Source organism: Peromyscus maniculatus, chromosome 2, assembly GCF_049852395.1.
Source record: "Peromyscus maniculatus bairdii isolate BWxNUB_F1_BW_parent chromosome 2, HU_Pman_BW_mat_3.1, whole genome shotgun sequence".
Lineage (NCBI taxonomy): Eukaryota > Metazoa > Chordata > Mammalia > Rodentia > Cricetidae > Peromyscus > Peromyscus maniculatus.
This window is the reverse complement of record NC_134853.1, coordinates 42888464-42906488: the sequence shown is the minus strand read 5'-3', so window position 1 is coordinate 42906488 and position 18025 is coordinate 42888464. Positions and strand designations below refer to the sequence as shown.

General features: G+C 34.1%; 1 protein-coding gene across 11 annotated transcripts in view; it reads left to right on the top strand.

Annotated features, from left to right (window-relative positions):
* Nucleotides 1-18025, top strand: part of Sntg1 (syntrophin gamma 1) — a 925417-nt gene that overhangs the window by 559466 nt on the left and 347926 nt on the right. For all 11 annotated transcript variants that reach the window (XM_076564008.1, XM_076564009.1, XM_076564007.1 and 8 more), the window contains one exon: nucleotides 15458-15496. In XM_076564008.1, coding sequence (XP_076420123.1) covers nucleotides 15458-15496 — 39 coding nt within the window. The remainder of the gene's footprint in view (nucleotides 1-15457; nucleotides 15497-18025) is intronic.

Here is an 18025-nt window from a genome sequence, read left to right as displayed (position 1 = left end):
GGGCTAAGTGTTCCTACATCAAATTACACTCAAGATAATCCTAAACAAATATGACAACAGGCCTGTCTGATCTAGGAAATTTTTCAGTTGCAATTTTTTTCTTAGGTGGCTCTTAGCTGTGTCAAAGTGAAGATTACTGGGAGATATTTTCTGAACTTCTGGGAGACTCCCATGCCTGCTCTGCTGCTACTATAATGTAAAAATAACACATTATTTCTGTCCTGTATTTATATATTTTAATTTCATGTTCTTTTGCTTTTATAATCAGCTATCACTAAGAAATTTTTGTGATTATAGTGTATGTTGATGTGTATAGCACTACATCAGAGTTGAATTATAGAACTGCACAAGGAGAAAGTCACATTGCCTCACAGAAATCCAGTCAGGACAGTTAGATGTTAATTCTAGCTCTCTTACTTTTTCTTATTGGAAGAAGCTTCTAGAAATAAAGCTTTGTATAAATATTTAGAACTGTTCTTTTGTTGTTTTTATATAACTAATTTTTGGCAATATGCTGAGGGAGTATGGATGCTAGTAAAATATATAAATTATTGCATTTCTCTAGAAGATGCAAAAATGGTAATTAATATGTAAAACTTTCACACAAAATATTATTAAACATTTAAATAATTTTTTAAAAATATTAAAGTATATGAGAAATTATAACTTTTAAATCATACTTGAAATGATATAAAATATATGTGCATATAATGACTATATCTGATAAAAATAGACTACAGATCAATAATAGTCAGAAGATAAGACTATTGTATATTAATACAAGAAATACATTTACCAAGAAGATATAGTAATATAATATCTGTATGTTTTGGCATTGGAGTTTCCATTTTCTTAGCAACAAAAGATTAATGTCCATAGAATGACATATAGTTCTGATAAAACTATGGGGGGGGGTCTAAGTATACCACTGTCATCTATAGATAGGTCATCCAAACTAAAATTCCACAGAGACACTTCAAATTGAATTTTGCCATGTATCAAATGCAGTTTATATAAACCTAAAGAATATTGTTCAGTAGTCAAGGAATATACCTTTCTCCAAAAGCACGTGAAAGTTTGCCTAAAACAGATTACATTAAAAACCACAAAGCAAACCTTCATAGCTTCATAACAATGACAGCATTTCTTATATCTTATCATATCCTAGTGGGATAAGGCAGAAATCAATGGAAAAGGAAGTCATAAAGTCTATGGAAGTTCTTAGAGGCTGAAAAATACATTCTGGAATAATCAGTGAGTTAGTGATGAAAAGAGCAATTCAAATTTTAAAAACTCATCAATAAAGCTTTTTTATACACAAAGTTTATATATGTGTATTTCATTAAAAAATTGGGAGATCTAAAATAAAATAAAACTTACTGATGTGTCTCAAAAAATACATACAAATAAAGCTTAAAGTAGTAGATTGCAAGAAACAAACAAAAAAGATCTGGGCAGAAATTAATGAAATGGATGAAAAAATGGTAGAATTGGTGAAATGGAGAATTGTTACTTTGAGAAATGATCAAGATTTATAAACCAAAGTAATGAAAAGGAAGAGAAGAAACATATCAAAAATTAGGGATTAAAAGGTGTTACAACAGACTCTAATATATTCCAGGGAGTCAAAAGGAAATGCTTTGAAAACATTTTCTATAGACTTAGAATAATATGAAGAAATAAATGCAATCAATAGAGACAGAAGACTGCATATTATTAAATCAAGAGTATATAGATAACTTACACAAGGATATAACCAGAAACAAAGACCAGCCTATGACCAGAGAGGCTAACTGCTGAATTACAACCCTCAAATTGTTTTTAAATAATATAAAAAAAGGAAAAGAACAAGGCCAAACTTATTTCATGAAGTCATTATCACAATGATTTCAATCAGATGTAGAAAAAAAGAAAAAAAAAAGAAGAAACCAAAACAAATATTCTAATACCTTTTCTTATTAAGCAGTGACACTGAAATTTTCATTGAAATACTAGGAATCCAGATCAGCATATTAAAATCACAAGTTCTGATCAAGGCAGTCTGATTTCAGGGATACAACCATGTTTTAGCATATACAGATAAATTAATATGATATAATATATTAATAAACTTAAAAAGGGAAAAAACAACAACAATAAAAATAGATACCTTGAATTTAGAGAGAACAAGAGGGTATTTATAAAGGGTTGGGGGGAGACTATTATATAATTGCATTTTAATTTCAAAAATAAAAATTATGTATAAAAAGAAAAAAACCACATGCTATCTCAGTAAATGTGGTAAATCCTTTTTCAGAGTTTAACACCCTTCATAATGAAATCCTTAAGACACTAAAAATAGAAACTGCATGCCTCAAGAATCAAAAATATGTATACAATAAACCTACATCTGAAATGATAGTAAATACTGAAATCCGAACATAGCCTCTAAAATCAAGTATGAGTGAAGGGTGTCACTATACTCTTTTTCAGTATAGTGCTTGAAGTTTTATATACAGAACAATAAAAATTGGAGAAAGAAAGATAAAGACTACCTATCAGAAAGGATTAAGTCAAATTCATTCACAGGGTAATCCTGCGTTCAATAGACCCTACCAGAAAATCTTTAGATATCATTGTCTTACATGTTTTATTGCTGTGAAGAGACACCATGCCCAAGGCAACTCTTATAAAGAAAACATTTAAATGGGTGGGTTGCTTAGAGTGTCTGAGGTTCAGTCCATTATCATGGCAGGGAGCATGATGGAATGTAGGCAGATATGGTGCTGCAGTAGCTGAGAATCCTACCTCTTGCACACAATAGGAAGTCAGCTGAGACACTGGGCAGTATCCTGACCATAGGAAACCTCAAAGCCTGCCCCAGCAGTGGCACATTTTCTCTAACAAGGCCATAACCACTCCAACAAAGCCACACTCCCTTTGAGACTCTGGGGGCCAGTTACATTTAATCTACCATAATCATAAAACTTTTAAGAAAGTAGTAGGAGACAACATCAGTACTCAAATATCAGGAATTTTCTTTATACCCATAATGGATTTGCCAAGAAAGAAATCACCAAAAATAGATTTACTCATGACAGTCTTAAAAACAGAAAGAAGTACCTGGGGATAGCTCAGGAGAAGAAAGACTTCTCAGGCTCTAGGGAAACACTGAAGATGGCTGTGGAATGTGGAAAAGAACCCCAATGAGAGAGAGAGAGAGAGAGAGAGAGAGAGAGAGAGAGAGAGAGAGAGAGAGAGAGAGAGAGAGAAGGGGGGAGAGGGGGGAGGGGGGAGGGAGAGGGGGGAGGGAGAGGGAGAGAAAGGAAGGAAGGAAATGAGAACAAAAGCTGATGAAAATGTAGAGAAAGAATAGTTTTTCTTAAGATTTATTTATTTATTATGTATACAGTATTCTGTCTGCATTTGTCCCTGCAGATCTCATTACAGATGGTTGTGAGCCACCATGTGGTTGCTGGGAATTGAACTCAGGACCTCTGGAAGAGCAGTCAGTGATCTTAACCACTGAGCCATCTCTCCAGCCCCTGAAAGAGTAGTTTTTAATCACTGATGAGTAAGTCACAAACTGGTACTGTCACTATAGAAATCAAAATGAATGAAAATCTTATAGTTTAGTTTCTCAGTAAACTAAAATTATAATTATCCCATGACTTGGGTATATTCTACCCCTCAGAATATACCTGCATAAAAAATAAGAATATGTGTCTGCATACTACAGAAAAACATGTACACCATATTAATTGCTGCAGTATTCACAGTAGCTAGTATATGGAACCAGCCTAATTCCAAGTAAAATTTACCCAACAGCAGATGAAGAGATAAAGACAATTTATTCATAGTGGAGTTGTACTCAGCCATAAAAAAGAATGAAATGTCATAAGAAGCATAAACATTAGTCAATACTTCTGCATACTCAATAGAAATCTTAGTCTTGTAGTTTTATCTATTTATATTCATTTTTCCTTGGGAACTTTTTCTCTGAATTGACAGTTACTCAGATATGTAGAGGAAAATACTACATGTTGTTATCTCATTCCTTCCCATAAACCATCACTAACTGCTCCCTACCCCTATTTACAGGCCATTCTGTACATTTTTTTGTCCTTCTCACTGTCTCTAAACACAGAAGCTCTTCAGAATATGAGTATGAGTCATATACTTAAGTTTTCTTATTCCCATCAACTAAAATATTTAATAATTTTCTTTTATTTATTGAGAATTTCATATATGATTCCTGCATTTTTATTTCTCTCTCCTCTTTTCTACTCCTCTGAAATCCACCTTCACACTTCTCAATGAGGTGCCACTTGGTAATTATTATTTTCCATATATACACATAAATGTATAAATACACCTTGTTGAATCCATTTATCATTAAATGCATTAAAGTTCAACACTGAAGATTGGATAACGTATCAGGGAGAGAATACTGATTCTTTCTCTATATGCAGTTTTGAATTGCCTGTAGCTCTTCAGTAGGTGTGAAACCTTTTGAGACTCACACACGTTCTAACATATTTTCTGAGTCTGTGACACCCTTATAACATTAAATAGCAGAAACTCCCAAAGACATAGTTAAACTTTAAACTTTATTCACTACTATTCATTATTATGAAAACGTGACCCTAAATAAATCTTGATAAAAAGCTAAACTATGTATCCTATATTTAATGTTTGAATAGGAAACCTTGGTTATACCAATGGTTATACAAAATGTGACACTCAATAAGACAAGATGACCACTAAACACTTCACCTGAAGTCCAGTTTTTAAGATAGAAATAAAGTTGTCCTTGCTTTCCTTACTAGGATATAATAATATTCAGATAAGGTACTTAATGTATGTGACAACTACCATAGTTCACAAGATACTGCTTTTAAATGTCTACAAAGTGAGGTCCAGAAGAGTCAAGGCTACACAGAGAAACCCTGTCTCAAAAAAAAAAAAAAAAGTCAGTGATTTTTTTTTTACATATGGCATCTTGAGGATAATATTACATGACAACAAATTGGAATATATTTATTAGCATATCCAATAAACCTTCACAGATAATAAAAATATATTTCTTTCATTATTTAGTTTCTTACTATATATTGAAACCTTTCTCAAAGTCTAGGTTGGAAAGAAGAAACCGTAGTAGTGTCTAGTAGTGAAATTTCAGAGACAATAGTCAAGTAAGTGAGCAGGGATAGCAGCAGGTAAAGTTGAAATCATGTTCATTTGAGATCTGATAAAAGTGATACCTTGACAACATAGATGTCTATTAAAATTTGTAATCCATGTTTTTGCATGAGAAAGCATCACACAGATCTTAACTGATGAGCATTCTGGAATTACTGGATCCATGGCTAACAGGGACTTAAAATCTTCACAAACAAATCATTTTGAGAATATTTGCTAAATAACTAGAATTGGAAGAGACATGGTAATATATGTTCTCTGGAAGTGTTCCTCAAAACAAACAGGTATTTGGATAGTCCACAGAATGAAAATACCATATGAATTTTAGTCAACCATAGTACATTACCATTGATTCACAATTGTGCTCACTAGTCTATAGTAAACAAATACATGGTGTTCTAGAAATAAAGAAAACTATTTGTGGGGTATGTGGGAACTCTTTCTGTCATGTGTGTATTTTTTCTATAAAAATAATAATGTCTAAGATAAAATTCATTTAAGTATATGTGTGCATTAATTAATGTATTAATATAATTTGACATCATTGTTGGCTTTCTGACTTTTTAGAACCTATATTCATGCTTTATCTAGGGACCTAGTGCATGAATTTGATGAGTACTAACTAGGATACAATATTGAGCAAAAATCTCCCCCTGTGGTGTAAGAAGTCAACTGAAGAAGAGAGATGTGAATCAAATAAGTACATAAATGTGGTTGCAATTTCTGTTTCATGGAGTGAAGCATTATGAGAGGCTGTGTGTAGGTACTTCAGGATGCTACAAAAGATCCAATGATAACTGAAATTTGAGTGTGGAAGACAGATGATCAGTGAGCAAGAATGGAACAAGATCAGTCAGAATATGTATCTAAGCAGAAGGGACAAATAATGGGTCCCCCAGTCACACAAATAAATATCAGTAAATACAGATATTTTGACTGATATTGGCTGAGATAAATGTGTTTACATGCTTACAAGTGAGTGCTTCAAAAAATACTTTTCTTAAGGATGCATCATTATTTAAATTACATATTCTTACTAGATTTATGGCATTAAATATTTCTTCATGAGATAATAGCAGTCATAATCTTTATTTACTTGGTATCCTTGTTTAATAAAACAAGATAATTCAGGAAGAGTAGCATAAATTTTAAAGGTTTTAGTATTCAAAAGTTAGACAAATTTGATTGAATAGAATATTATGAGCAAGAACCTAGCAGATCTTGATTCAAAGCAGATCTTTGAAGTTATTAATAGCAAGTCACTAATTTCTGGGTTTTGAGTGTGGTAGCACATTATGAAAGTATTGTTTGCATTCTAAGGGACTGGAAATTTTGCTGTACCTCATAGCCAGAGTCAATAACACACCTTTAGGTTACCCATGACCATGACTGCTATCCCACTGTGTACTCAGCCTGTTTGTTTAAACTGCCTTTAGGAGAACAATGTAGTAATCAAACTTAATTGTCTTACACTTCCTATGCAATCAGCTTTTATAGTCTAAGAGGTAGTATTAAGTAATGTACTCTTCCATGCTCCAACCCAGACAGCAATAAGTGGATGTATGCATGATAATATAGTCATTTGCTGAAAGTGACAAATAGGTTGAAAAGCAACTTTATATAATAAATATGCATCATAAATGATAGAAATAACAGTTGTCTATTATTTGTTAACATTTTCTTGTTTGTTATCTGGGTCAGTTGGAATTAGTAACTTAATCCCTTGTAAAACTCTATTAGAGAGAGATTTTTGTAAAGGAGATTCCTTCACCCTGTGATGCTTTCTGTGCCATCCAATACATACAGAGTGAAACACCTTTATTAGGTTCAGAAACAGACATCATCCATGGAGCACCCAGACTCAACACAGATTATAGAGAGGAGAGGAGAGGCAAAGGCAGATGTAGGAAGAAAGAAGTACAGAATTTAAAGCTGGGGCTGCCCAAGGTAAAATTACTCCAAGGGAAAGTACTTATGACTTATTTTCCTTAATGCAACACTGGTGGATTTGAGGTACTCTAAGGTTATTACTAATTCGTTTAAACCAATGAATGTGAGGAAAGTTATTGTTATTAATAGAATATAAAACATCAGGAACATGTCATATTTTAGAAAAACACTATAATTCTATAAAAAAACTAGTTGCTTATATTGTCTTTACTATATGAAATATGGTTGTACACATATATATGTAAACAAAAACATACATATACAGTGAATAAGCAATATGATCTGTATTTAAAATGAGTAAAATCTTATGTATTGACTGAGAAGACCTTTTTGTCTTTCTTCCTGACAAAGATTCTGGATTACAGTGGCTGCTGACTGTCTCAGTGGTTCTGGAATGCCTTCAAGAACTTGTCTTGCATTGACATGTGCTATTTACTTCCACTATCTTTATAGTGTTTTGTATATATTGTATAGGTTTATATAGTATACTTTAAACTATATCGATTTTATAGTATACTTTTGAGATTGTACCTTATAATACATCTTATTATCTCATCTTTGCTCCTTTGTGGTCATGCCATAGCTGGACTGCAATAAGTCAAAGCAACACTTCAGTGTTCAGGGTACAAGGAAAATGGATGAATATAGCTGAACTTATCTGCCTTCACTTCTTTAAGGGAAAGTAATATTTCCCAGAAACTCACATTACATTCTTCAGAATACAATTCCATGGTAATCCATGGAGGTTTAGGAAAGGAGCTAGTATCCATTCCATGCTAGCACCTATGGTGGAATAAATAAATTGAATAATGTTTCTGATTAGTGATTGAAAAGTGATTCAATAACTACCACCTTCTTTAATACAGAAAAAAAGTCATTGCAAGGGAAAGTCATGGATAATATAAGCCTTGATGGGCAGATCACTTTAGGAATCACAAATACAGGCTGGAAAAATAAAACATTATTCTCCATAAAGATATTGGTTGGGGAAAGCTAATATAAAGGTAAATAGATGGCCTTTTGTTGAAGCAACAGCCTTGTAGGTGAATTTAAAAATTTGGCAGAAACCAGAAAGCAGGTTTCCTTAAAGATGAACTGAGGGAGGGCTATGATCAGAGGGTACAGAATGAGGTTCTTCCTTTTTGTAGTCATGAACACATTGTATCTTTAGATATACCTTATAGCTAATGTGCTATTTTTTGTGAGTGTCAGACATGTAGGTGTCAGCTAAAAAAACTGGCTTATGTCAAGTGAAATCAAGTAACTGCTAGTAGTCACTTAGGTGAGAACAAAAGCAAGAGTGAGTTAGGTGGTACATTGTATGCAAAGAATGGCAGTCATGTTTTTATTCTTTATTTTTTCAACTTTGTCAGGAGGTGCTTTAATAAATTAGACCAACATATCTCATGTAAGCCAACACCAGAATTTAAAGTTTTGCTGTTTTTAAGCAAGTTTTTATACTGGAAATTGACAGTCTATGGAAGATTGGACACTTGATCAGGCCTAACATCTCTTTGCCTTTCTTTCTGGTCAGTCAGTCTAATTGCATATAGCTCATCAGTCTCAAAATGATAAGCACAGCACAGGGGCCTCCCTCTATACACTGGTCTCAGCAATCTCCTAATACCTGGGGCTCCACTTAAACATGAGTCACACTGTGGTCACAATGGCAGGAATAGAATTCCCCACTCAATAGCATATAGAGAAAGTGACCCTCATATGAATTTCATATGATGACAGGCATAGCACTGAAGAGAAACAATATATGCTGATTAGAGAGACAAAAGATCACATGAAACTTATGAGAAAGATTGATATGAGATTCTGTATGATGTAAATATGTGTTGATAATATAGCAGTTTAGCCAATGATGCAGCAGAATAAGGTTAGCCAGTACAATCAAACTGAAAATGGAGATGAAGGAGGGCAGAGTCGGGGCAGAAGTCAGTCAGCCACCCAAGGAGCAAGGTGCCAGGAAACCAGTAAGCCACAGGGTACATGGCAATACATACATTAATAGAAAGAGGTTAATTTAGATGTAAGAGCTAGCTAGTAATAAATCTGAGCCATTAGCCATACATTTATAGTTAATATAAGCCGGGTGGTAATTTGGAAAGTGACTGCTATAGGTATAATTGGGCGTAAGGTAAGAAAGTTCCACCTTCCTTTACAAAAGATCTTTTAGATTTGCCGGTTACTTGCCTGCATGCATTTCACATATCCTTTGTTCTAAAATGGGATTAGTAAAGCTAAGGACATATGAGTAGGGAGTAAATGTGCTCATTCCCAAGTTATCATGCAAAAGTCACCATTCTTCTTTTATTTAGTGTGCTACTTCATAGTTCAAAAAAGTTCTGGTTATTTTCCTCACCTAAGACTGAGAGTTATTTTTTTTAATATTTTTAATTGAAATTGAATAACATCAATCCCCCTTCCTTTTCCTCCCTCTATCTCCTCTCAGTTATCCTCCCTCAAACTCCACCTGTGGCCTCCACTCTCCAGTTGTTAGCCTCTTTTTCTCTGATTTAGTTTGTTACACAGACACACATACTCAGATATATAAACACATGTATAAATAGAAGCTGCTGAGTCCATTTGTTGTCTGTGTGTGTGGGATTTCAAGACTGATTGCTATGTAGGAGAAACTAATTCTCCTTATACCAGCAGCCAATAGTTCCTTTAGTTATTTTTTCATCTAGGGGTGAAACCCCATGAAATTTTCCCCATTCCATTTTAACATGTCTGGTCTGGTCTTGTTTATGCAGTCATTTCTAGGAGAGGCTGTTTCACAAGAAGACTTTTTGATATTTTGGCTTTTATCATCTTTCTTTTTCCTCTTTCATTATGTTTTGTATGGCATAGATGCAGGAGCTATGATGTAGATGTATCCTTTGGGCCTAACTTATTAATCTCTGTGTTGTATACAATTGTGGTTTAATCCAATGGTCCCCATTCGCTGTAAAGAGATGCTTCTTTGATGAAGAGTGTTAGTTACATCTGTGGGTATAAAAATAAAATATAGACTGTATTGAGAAATTATGATGATCTAGAAAAGTAGTGATAATAGATCCTCTCTTAAGATCTATGACCTCACTAGCCCCAGAAGGGTGGCTAAATTTCTAATACCAGGCTTAATTTCCTTTTTGTTAAGTGAGCTGTGAATCCAATTAGTTGTTTGCTATAGACAAGTCAGTTTCCCTTCTAGTCCCTTTATACATGTCTTGTCATGCAGATCATTATTATGGTTCATAGGTGATACAGCTGGGTAGGCCTGTTTAATTGCTTCCATCCTTGTCACCTTGCATGATATTTTCTGGAACAATGAATGCTACATCATAAGGAAAAAGCTTTCATGTTAGACTCAGCTTATTCATTGGAGTCACGTGTCTAATGTGTATGGCATCTTCAGCAATAGAGACCCTTCAACTCCTGAGAAGCAACCAAATGGTACCTGGATAATTTATATTGTTTTGGGAATCACTTGTACTATCCTGATGAACTCTTCAAAAAGAGGTTTCTTTTTGCTGGTACTCAAGTTTTTGTTAGTCTATGGTTCTTGTGGGGAATATTATCAATCTAGGAGGTTTAATTGTTTTTAAGCTATATGTGTGTGGTATATAATTTTAAGTAATTACAAAATAATATGATTTATTGAAGCCTTAAACTGCCCTGATGTCATTTGTCCTTCCTCCTTATGTATTGACCTGACTCCCTTTTCCCCAGTAGAAATGCTGTTATTCTGTTTCCCACTTCATTTTCACCAAACATGTAACTTCTTATGACATTATCTAGTACCCATTGTGACAGCACTATGCTTAGGTACCATATACATTAGGGCAGCTTCTCTGTTTCAGTTCCTCTATAGGTGCTTGGTACTTTTATCCTAAGATTTAAGATTATTTATTACATGTTTGGAAACTATATAAAATAACCTTCAGCATAACTGTCTATTTTCCCTGCATATCTGCATTCTTGATGTTTGTGAAAGCAGTAAAGATGAGTACTCTAAAGGTGAATTCTTAACAGGTTGTTTGGAAGGTTACAGCGTACTTTTAGGCTATTGATCAAACTCTTATGCTTCAGTGTGAGTCTGAATGCATATGCATGAGTATGTGCATGGGTGTTTATGGGAGTGAGTGTGTAAGTGTGCATGAGAAAGATTTTGTAAGTGATTGTGTGTGAGTATATGAGTATAGAAGCATAGGTGAATGTTTTATGAGTTTGTATGAGTGGATATATGTGAGTATATGTAAGTGTAAATATGTATATGAGTGTTGTGAGTATATATTTGTATATTATGAATGTATATTGATGAGAATGTGTATATGTGTGTGTATAGTAATCATGAAGGTGATAATTAAAACAGATACTACTAAAATTTTCCCAAACCAAGAAAAATAAGACATATGAAAGTTCAAATATCACATTAATCCATGTGCATATGTTTATTGTTATATCTTACATGTGTAAAAGAAGCCTTTGTATTTTTATGTAGACCTGGATGTTTTCATGTCTTTTTACCATAAGAAATCACTGGAAGAACACTGAGCTCAACTATGGGCTCTTAAAGTAAAAAACTAAAAGCAACAACAACAACAAAATCAAATCATTTTTCTGTTCTTTTCTTTACTTGGGAAAAAGCAGAGGGTTAACAGAAGCAATAGCATGGACAGCATATCAGAAAGCCCTGATGCAATTCACGTCCAGGTAAATTTGTGTCTGGAGTAATATTTTCTCTGTGTCCTAACAAGTCTTACTCTGTACCATAGAAGTTGATTTCTGCAGCAGAAAAACTCTACAGAGAACCATGGTTGCAGAGGACAACTAACTGTGGCCCCAACTCCAATTGGTAAATCTACAATACAGTATCTGCTTGTAAGTCTCAGGCTACATCTTGAAAAAGTAGATAGAAGGATTTGTAAGAGCCAGAAGGAGAGGAAGTTTTCCATGAGATTGTACTCCCTCTTATGATATAAAAGCTACACTCATAAAATCTTAACAACATTGCTTCCTAAACAAGACCCAAATAATGATACCAATTAATATTAATGTAATCTTACAGAACCCCAAGTCTAGATGTACTACAGACAATTAATGACTATTGAGAGAGAGAATTAGTTTTCCCAAGAAATGAACCTCCTTAAATCATATGCATATAAACAGTGCTAAAGACACTCAATATGTTTGTTGTTGCTGCTGCTGAGTGTTTCTATATGTGTTTAACAATGTGTTTAATAATAATAATAAAAAGAAGATCATGACTCATGAGGTAGATGAAATGAGATAAAGGAAGGGGAAGTGATGCTACTATATTTTCATTAAAGAAATATTGGCCATACATGCTTGTGAAATTTGAAACAATCTTTATCTTCAATGATCATCTTAGTAATGTTCATAAATAAATACTCCTTATAGATCAGGTCCATCTTATCCACCTAAATACCATGCCGATCCATTCATCAGCCTCATTTTTTTGTGAATTTTTACAAAGTTTGAAAATGCAAAGGTGAGTGAATTAGAATCCATTCAACAATTTCTTTCTTTGGAACCTCTGTGCACGCAGCATTTAATATAGCTGTGGTTTATTGTGCTTTCACTGTGGGAAGCTGCAGTATGGTTACCTTTACCTCTGTGGATTAATAGCTTTATCCATTTGGTAAGTTATCAGCAACATCATGTCTTTCCACTACTTTTCATTTTCCTGTAGGATCTCAATTATATGTATTCTGAAAGAATTTGCTAGTTTGGGTGTTTATACTTAAAGCTTGAATTAATTTTTATCTGTTTTTTGCATATAAAAGGGATGATCCAAATTAATTCTCCAGATTTCGATATACATGAATGAACTCAGAAACTTCCTGAGGACATATGCTTCATAGATTTTAGGAGGTGTGCTAGACAATTTTCCATTCATCTGCATGCCCAGTTTATATCCAGTGGCTTTGATAATGTTTTGTAGTGAAGTTGAAATCAGTGCCTGGGATTCTGGAAATGTGAAATGAAGAGCAATTTCACCTATAATATCAGCAATAATTAAAGGATACCTTATCAAAAAGAAAAAAAAAACAACAACAATAAAATGAAAGCTGCCAAACATCACTGGAAGAACTCAAAGAGGATGTAAATAAATTCTCTTTTCATATTACTTGTATGGTTGGTGTCATTTTAGAGTCCATGTAAATTCAAGGACACTTTCTTTTTTGTTATTTTTCAGTGGAGAGGAACACAGCCAGGCTTTGCTCTAGGACTTGTTAAATCCAGCCTGAGATTTTCTCTATTTTTTCCAAAAGAAAAAAAAAAGTATATAATAAAATTTCATTGAATTAATATATTTATTGTAAAGATACTGATCCTGAAATAGGAAGTAATAAAAGTCAACTACTAAAAAATGCTGTCATATTTCTTTACATTTTCATTAACTTGTTTTGATGACATTGAATAGCTATGTTTTATGTTTTCTTTATGTTTTATTATACTAAGTACTTTATTTTCATTTATGATATTATAGTGGAATCATTTTTAAATAACCTTTCCAGATTGTCTTAGTCCCTATTATAGTGGAGTTTCAATCTTTCACTATTGAGGATGATGTTTTATTATAATTTTAACAATTATCAGTTTATTGGTTATAATGGTCCTTTTTCTCACTATTCTTTTGGGTACATTTATCATAACTAGATGTTAAATCTGAACAAATATATTTTATGTTTCAATTGGGTTAAAATATATGTGCTCTGTGGATGTTCATGTGTATATGTGTGCATTTTGCGAGCATATGGGGTGTGTGTGTGTGTGTGTGTGTGTGTGTGTGTGTGTGTGTATGTGTGTGTGTGTGTGTGTGTGTGTGTGTGTGTGTGTGTGTGTGTGTGTGTGTGTTTGGGTCTAGGCATATGTGAGTAATGTTTCCAGGCCCTGGGGTGGAGCAACCTGCCTGTGTTCAGCAAGTGCTCTATAACCATTGCTTCCTGAATTGTTGTGCCTATATACATGGCCAATACTCATTTCCAAATAAAGTTTCTCAGAATATTTTCCAGACTTAAATAATCCAATTATGAAACTTTATAGTGTACTATTAAGGACAAAAAGCTCTACATAAAATATTAGTCCATTTCTATAATTGTTTCTAAAAAGAAAATAATTCAAGGTATAGTTTTACTAATGTTCAATGAGGTTTCTGATATGTGATGTTTAGCAGTCAGATCTGTCTGCATATCTAACTTGCAATCGTTGTGGGGAAAGAAACTGTAAGTTTGGGAGTGTGTAGCAGATACCATAGTGTGTGAGGTGAGGCTAGTGGGTTCAGGCTAACGTTATAACAATAGAGTAAGAACAGAGTTTCTTTGTAAATATTCTCAAAACTTCCTCAAAATATATTCATTTTTAAAATTTTCTTTCAGTTTTACATTTTAAGTGACAAATACTAAGAAGTCAATGTGTACTGTTGGAGGAGATTTTGATAATTTTTATAACTTTGTGCCTAAAGTTATCTTATTGCATATTTCATGTTTATTGGATAATTAAAGGGAGTTTAAAAAGTAAGAAAAAAGCACATATAAAGTGCATAAATTATACTACAAATTATTTATAGTTTAATATAAATGTATTCCATATAAACTTGATATTGAAATTTCTCCATAAATCTGTTTGGGAATTATGGATTTAATTAGTATGTATACTGTTGCATATGTTTGTCATCTCTGATCATCTAATATCCTTTGCTTTTTCAAGGGTGTTTCCATGCATTACTTGAGAGGAGATGTCTCTGGGTATTTTATATTTTTACGATATAATTCATTAAATTTATTAAAGTAAAAATTACTCTGTTTTAAATGCTGACTGAAAATACATATATTATACTATATTCCTATGTTGTCTTGAATATTAAAGTAAATTGGCTGTTCCATGATTTCATAGTATATTGAAAACCTACCTTCCTCGGATTCATTACTTATAAATAAAAAATTACTAATAATTTTTCAAAATTTTTATATATGAAAACATGCATGACTTCCAATTAAATGTTTTATGTGAATTAAATTTAGAATGCTGAGGTACTTTTTTGGTATAGCATAACCCACTCTAAGACATATTTTTAAGACAGGTTCTAAATTGGCTTGGCTGCTCTGGAACTCATTGTGCAAAATAGGCTAACCTTTACCTCATAGAGATCAATTTACCTCTGCCTCATGAATGCTGGAATTAAAGGTGTACACCACCACACCTGGATCATATAAAATCACTTTTATAATTAGATCATCAGAAATATTCAGGGAAAGTTTTTATCATTTTTATTCTCATTGATTTGTTGATTAATTTATCATTGCAGATCAAAAAAATCAACAGAAATTTCCCTGTAAACCAGCAGGTAAGATCAAGTAATACTTGAAACATTAACTCATACTTCTTTTTCAATGTGTCTTTTATAGAAGATAATCTTGGTGCCATCTGATTCTTATATAAAAATAATTAGTACTATAAGCCATCTTCAAGGAAAATTAATTCATGACATTAATTTAATATATCTGCTTCATTGAATACATTCAAAGTAGGTTTTAAAGGTATGTAATACAGGACAAAAACCATTTTTGTAAAAATATTTATATTGATTTGTGTACAATTCTGAAGAACTAGATCTAGTAGTTCTATAGGATAACTTTAGTATACCTTAGGTCAAAAATTATTTAATGCATTTTGCCTGTATATGTTCTGGTGCATATAGTACATTTAGAGACAAGAAGTGGACGTCAAGGCCCTAGAACAGGATTTTAAGATCTGTATTAGTGCCATATGGTTGCTGGGAACTGAATTCTGCTCCTTTGGAAGAGCAACTGCTCTAACTTCTCTCCTGTCTAGTATATCTTAATTTTTAAAGACATCCTTTAATTTGATCTCAGTACCTAATACATTGACAGACTTCCAGACAAGTTTAAATTAATGAATAGAATGAAAATAGTATCAGATTAATCCAAAAGGACAATAAACTCATTGTTCTTAATATCAACTTCAATTTATAGCCATCCTTCACATTCTAAGCATGCATCACTCTTTATAGGTTAAAAGGTTTTAACTATATTTTATTTGCAAAATTTGCAGTCAGTTTTCTGATATGCAACACTTTTATAAAAAGATAATTAGTTTTTAAGTTTATTTTGAATATTAAGTATTAAATCTATATCTTTAATAAATACCGTTATTATCATGAGAATTGCTAATTTTTTTATTCTTTAAGAATTAAAAAAAAATTTTTTTCTTTTGTTTTTTTCGAGACAGGGTTTCTCTGCGTAGTTTTGCACCTTTCCTAGAGCTCACTTGGTAGCCCAGGCTGGCCTCGAGCTCACAGCGATCCGCCTGGCTCTGCCTCCCGAGTGCTGGGATTAAAGGCGTGCACCACCACCGCCCGGCTTAAAATTTTTTTTTACATATCAACCACAGATCACCCTCTTATCCTACCTCCCCATCCTCCCTAGCCTTCCCCACAACCTGCACCCCATCCCCTCCAAAAGGGTAAAGCCTCCCATGGCAAATACTGCTACATTCAGTTAAGCAGGACCAAGCCCCCACCCCACACCCTCACATCAAGAGTCCCACCATAGGTAATGGGCTCCAAAAAGCCAGCTCATGCACCAGTGATAGATCCTGATCCCACTTCCAGGGGCCTCTCAAACAGACCAAGCTACTCAACTGTCTTCCACTTGCAGAGGGCCTAGTCCAGTCGCATTCAGTCTCCACAGCTATATGTCTAAAGTTCGTGAGTGCCCATGAGCTTGGTTAAGTTGTCTCTGTAGATTTCCTCATCATGATCTTGACCACCCTTGTTCATAAAATCCCTCCTCCCTCTCTTCAACTGGATTCCCAGAGCTTGGCCTAGTATTTAGCTGTGGATCTTTGCATCTGATTCTATCAGTTTCCATGAAGGCTCTAGGATGACAATTAGGGTCTTCTGCAACCTGATTACCCAGGTAGGACAGGTCAGGCACCCTCTCCACTATTGCTAGTAGTCTAAGCTGGGGTCATCCTTGTGGATTACTGGGAATTTACCTAGCACCAGATTTCTCCCTAACCCCATAATGTTTCTCTCTATCAAGATATCTCTTTCACTGCTCTCCCACTTCATCTCTTCCCCCAGTTCGAGTATTCTGTTCCCCCATGTTCTCATCCCCCATCCTCTCCCCTATGTTGCCCCTCCTCATCCTTCATTTACTCCAGAGATCTCATCTATTTCCCCTTCCCAGCATGATCCATGTGTCCCTCTTTAGGTCCCCCTTGTTAGCTAGTTTTTATAGAGCTGTGGGTTATGGTCTTGTTATCTTTTGCTTTACATCTAGTATCCACTTATGAGTGAGTATATAATTATGTTTATCTTTCTGAATCTGGGTTACCTCACTCAGGATGATATTTTCTAGTTCCATTCTTTTTCCTGCAAGTTTCATGATGTCATTGTACATCTAAGTAATACTCCATTGTACACATGTGCCACATTTTCTTTATCCATTCTTTGGTTGAAGGACATCTAGGTTATTTCCAGGTTCTGTCTATTATGAGTGATGCTGCTATGAACATAGTTGAGAAAGTGTCCTTGTGGTATTATTAAGTATCCCTTGTGTGTATGCCCAAGAGTGGTATATTGGAGAAAATTATAAAGGCCACTCCACGTAGTTAAAAGGAAGATTTATTTAGTGGATGACTTACAAATGAAGGAATGGATAGGTGGCAGGGGTCTGGGGAAGCTGTATCGCAATCCAGCGGTGTTCTCTGGAGCTCTGCACAGTCAATCTCCACTGTCCAGGGTCCAGGCACAGAGAGAGCGCCCAGAGAGAGCGCTCGCCCATCCAGCTCTCGGGTTTCCAGCACCTCCCCTCACCCCGCCTCGTAGGCGTGACAGTTGCCAGAGTCT